Below are 4,199 nucleotides of genomic sequence, written 5' to 3' on the forward strand. Positions count from 1 at the left end.
ATCAAAGCAGAATAAGATCTGGTCCATTAAGACTAGGGTATAAACTGCAAAAATCTGGACTTCTAATTCAGCAGCAAAGTATACAGCTCCCCTATCTCTGATATGATATGGTAGTCCTAGATTAGTATTTGGGTAAGAATTCTCCTGAGGATATCGCAGATGCAGTGGATTAGATTGAAAAAGTTAAAAAAAACATCCTGGGAGAAGGAAGTGGCAAATGAGTTATATTCTGCTGCCAAGAAAACTTCATGGTCATATTTATGAAATCACCAGGAATCCAGCTCCACTGTAAGGAGAATTTACCTACTTACTCTGAATGACATCCTTTTTCAGTAGGAATTAGTCAATTGGAGCATCAACATGTTACTGGACTAAGAAATAACAATGCACTAACTGAGACTCACATATTTAAATTTGGAATACTTTCATATAACCTTAAGCTAGCATCTTCACAACAATTTAGCAAAATATTTTAAGTAAATAGGTGAAGCATTTTGATTTTGTACTTTCTTTGGCTCTAATGGCTCTTTCAAAAACCCAGTTATTGAAAGGGAAGCAGGAGTAAGTTTGCAAACTCACCTTTCACTAAAGATGTTTTTTTCAGATGTTGGGCCAGAACACTTATACTGATATAAGTACTGTTGATATTTCCATTGAGAGGATACCTGTCTTTGTGCTCGACTTGGTCTCCAACTGCAAAATCACTTCCATCCAATGCATCAACAGCAATGTAGTTGAGGCCATTCTGGAAGCCAGCTGAGGTTTCCCGGCACATGGGGCTGCTGTTCTGTTCCTCTCCCCCCAAACCTTCATTTTTCCTGAGGGACACATTTTCTACAGAGGCTGAATTCTGCCGCTTAGGATGGTGTGCAAAGGAAGGAGAAACAGGAGTCACTGTGGTAGTAGATAAGAAAGTTTCTGAGCTGTGCCTTCGACGTCCCTGAGGATCAGCACGAATGACTTTGGCTCCATGATTGGGATCAAAAGGAGGACTAGCAAAGACAAAAGCCTCCACCTCAGGAAGGGTAAGTTGCTTCAGTCCAGGGCCAGTCACACAAACACTTTCTGGCTTGTGTGAGATGGGCTGTGGTGGTGCGGTGGCAGTGTTAAAAATCATCTCTGCATAGTCACCAGCTTCAGAAGTTGGGCTGGAAAGGCAAGCCATCTGCATTCCAACCTTTAAATAATGCTTGTCTAGCTTCCCAGGGTTAGGACAAGATCCTGGCATAAGTATTTCTTCCAAAGGCCCTAGAGAGATGGCATTTGTCTGTGGACCATCAAAGTTGAGGTTCATATAACTGGAAATCTTTGAGCCATTATGCCCACCTAAACCAGGGTTAAGCAGAGAAGATAAACCTTTACAGGTTGGCGCCAGTGAGTAGCCAATATCAACATAATCTCCACTGGAACTCTGAGGTTCCTTTAGAAGAGGCTGTTCATTCATGATGGGTAGCAAAAGCCCCAGAGAAGGGTGACTGGGCTGGGTATTGCCTGTCTTTTGGCTGAAAGAAGTCTCAGTTTGATTGTGTTGCATGGATAAATGCATTGCAGTATTGTTGCATGGAGCAAGAAAGAATTTCCCTTTGGGAGTATAATTCTGTCTGCCTATTGGAGAGTTCATAAGCACGTACTGATCACTGTCCTTTCTCTCACATTGGGAATCTGACTGCTGTTGGCATGCATGTATTAGGCTACCCAAGTTTCCAAGCCTCAGGGCACTGAAATGGTCAGTAGAGAGCATAGGTGAGTCTGAAGCAGAAGGTCCATGCAAAGGGGGCAAAAGCAAAGGGGACATACTGATGTAGTCATCGCTGGCCAATCTTTCTTCTGGACTCTCTCCAGGCAGCCTAGTTTTGGTACTCCACATATGCATGTAACCACAATCATCTGGAGAAATCTCCCTGTTGATTTTGTAGGAATAAGACTGTGCAATCTGCTGTGGGGCTGACACACTGGTGGGGTGCATAGACATATAGCCATCAGAATCAGTCTGCAATGACACGACAGATGATATGCTGGGACTCATGGGCATATAGCCATCCTCCTTAGGCACACTGCAACCTAAGTGTGACCTATCACTGCTGATGCCACTACACCCAATGTCCACATCACAATAATCCTCGGGATAAGGAGTATAGGTTGTCTTTGGTGAATATCCTGCTCTTGAAAAGGTGGCCTGCATGAGTGTGTACTCGTCAAGGGAAGCAGAGGAAACTGGAGGAGGCAAGGAGCCTTGGTGTGCTGGTGTTGTCAAAGAGTAAGTGCGCTTCCTGGGAACTTTGTCCTCTCCACAAAGATATGGCTGGTGGCGAAGGGGTTCCCGCTCCATAGCAATGTAACCATCCAACTGCCAGCCAGGAGGAGTCTCAGGTGTGTTGCTGTGGTGACTTGTTGCTGAAGAAGATGAAAAAGGCAGTAGGTCTCCAGCTGGACTGGAGCCTAATTCCTCAAAAGTCATGAAGCCAGCTAGGTCACTGGGGGAACCAGAACCAGAAGCGCTGCAACTAGATAAGCGTTGAGAGGCCAAGCTTGGCTCTGTGGTCAACTTTGGTCCCAGGGAGGAAGAATGCCCTAAAGCTAGGGAGCCAGCAGAGTGGATCGCTGCTTGCCCTCCTAGTGGGCTAAGGGCCCCTCTGATTCCAAGGCTATGTGGGATTTGCCCCGTTTCAGGGCTCAAGGGGCTGCCAGACAGCGAGTCAGCCCTAATTCCATCACTCTCGCTGGCCGTCCGCACCCGGCTGCCGTGGCTGCTGCTACTGCTGCTGCTGCTGCTGCTGCTGCTGCTCCCTGCTACAGTCAAGATGTCAGTGCGCGATCGGCGGAGGAGGCCAGTCTGGCTGGGGGGCAGAGGCGCCAGCGGGTGATGGGCGTGATGGCGGCGGCCGGGAACTGAGATGGGCCGGCTGCACATAGACGATAATCCCCCCCCGCCGCCGCCGCCCGCATTCACGGCGACTGTGGTGGCGCCTCCGGACGAGGAGGACGAGGACTGGCTCTTGCTCCGCGGACGGAACTCTACGAGCTCCCGCAGCGCCTTCATGGCCTCCAGGATGGTCTCGTGGATGTTCTGCGCCACCACCGAGTCGTCGGCTTGCATCCAGAGCTCGCCGGGCCCTGTCGAGGCCGAGCGCCCGAGCTCCATGAAGAAAAAGCTGTCCGAGTGCCCGCATCGGCGGATGTTCATAAGCTGCAGCGTCACGCAAGGCCGATCGCAGTTGAGCCGCACCAGTCCGACTGTGCGCGCCGCCAGGCACAGGCGGTGCACGCCCGTGAGGTTGCGGCTCTGCCCAAGTCCCTTCGGCTTCAGCGTCACCTGCCACACCTCGCGGTAGGCGGCGGACGCAGAGGGCCTGCAGCCCGGTTGCCCGTAGCTGAAGTCCTCGCAGGAGGCCAAGTGGGAATGCCGAGGAGAGCCCTGTCCCGCGGCCTGGCTCTCGAGGAGCAACTCCGTGATCGCTTGGTACCAGGCCTCCTGCTCTGCCTCGCTTTCAGCCGCCAAGGCGAAGTACTCGTCGCGCGTGTAGAGGGCGATGAGGTGCTTGTGCTTGGCGTCGGCTCGCTTGTGGATATTGAGGCAGGCGTCGAGGGCAATGGTCCGCTTGGGAGCCGTAGACTTACTCCGCCACTTCTTCTCACTCTCGTAGTACTCCAGTCGGGCGGGCTGCTGCGGCGACGCCTCCTCCCCCGCTGCCGCCCCGCCACCGGGGGCGCGAAGCACGAAGAAGCGTTTGTGGCCATGCTTCTGCTTGCGAAGGTAGCCGCACTTGCGCACGCCCGGCGGTGGCTGCTGCTGCTCCTGTGGTTGCTGCTGGTTGTTGTTGTTGTTGTTGTTGAGATTGGGGCCAGCCGAGGAACTGCTGGGCGATTCCGGTGCGGGGGAGGTCGCCATCCCCCAGGATGGGACGGTATTCCAAGGAGGGCGAGCCCCGAGTTTCCGCGGCGCGCGGCACCTGTCCCTGGGATCTTCTGGGTCTGCTCTTACCGTCAGCTCGCGCTCCTTCGCCTCTGTCCGCCCGAGGCTACTGCGCAAGCTCCGTCAGTTTCAGCACCACGGACGCAGCGAGTTACTTCTCTCACTTTGCTCGTCCCCGCGAAGAGCAAAACAACACGTGAACCGCCGGTTACCCAGCAGTTACCCAGACGCTCACGCACACGGAGGGATGGGGTTGCGGGGAGATGCCGCCTCTGGCCTTTCATCC

The 4,199-nt window shown here is 52.8% G+C and overlaps 1 protein-coding gene across 1 annotated transcript; it reads right to left on the reverse strand.

Annotated features, from left to right (window-relative positions):
• Positions 1 to 541: 541 nt before the first annotated feature.
• IRS2 (insulin receptor substrate 2) lies at positions 542 to 3,889 on the reverse strand. The gene has a single exon (XM_070933290.1). The coding sequence runs from the start codon at positions 3,887 to 3,889 to the stop codon at positions 542 to 544; it is 3,348 nt and encodes a 1,115-aa protein (XP_070789391.1).
• Positions 3,890 to 4,199: the final 310 nt, after the last annotated feature.

This window comes from Pituophis catenifer, unplaced genomic scaffold, assembly GCF_029215685.1.
Source record: "Pituophis catenifer annectens isolate HBS135680 unplaced genomic scaffold, rPitCat1.0.hap2 SCAF_1, whole genome shotgun sequence".
Taxonomy (NCBI): Eukaryota; Metazoa; Chordata; class Lepidosauria; order Squamata; family Colubridae; genus Pituophis; species Pituophis catenifer.

Excerpts from the sequence above, each read along its gene's own strand:
- IRS2 (XM_070933290.1), bottom strand. The coding sequence starts at position 3,889 with ATGGCGACCTCCCCCGCACCGGAATCGCCCAGCAGTTCCTCGGCTGGC.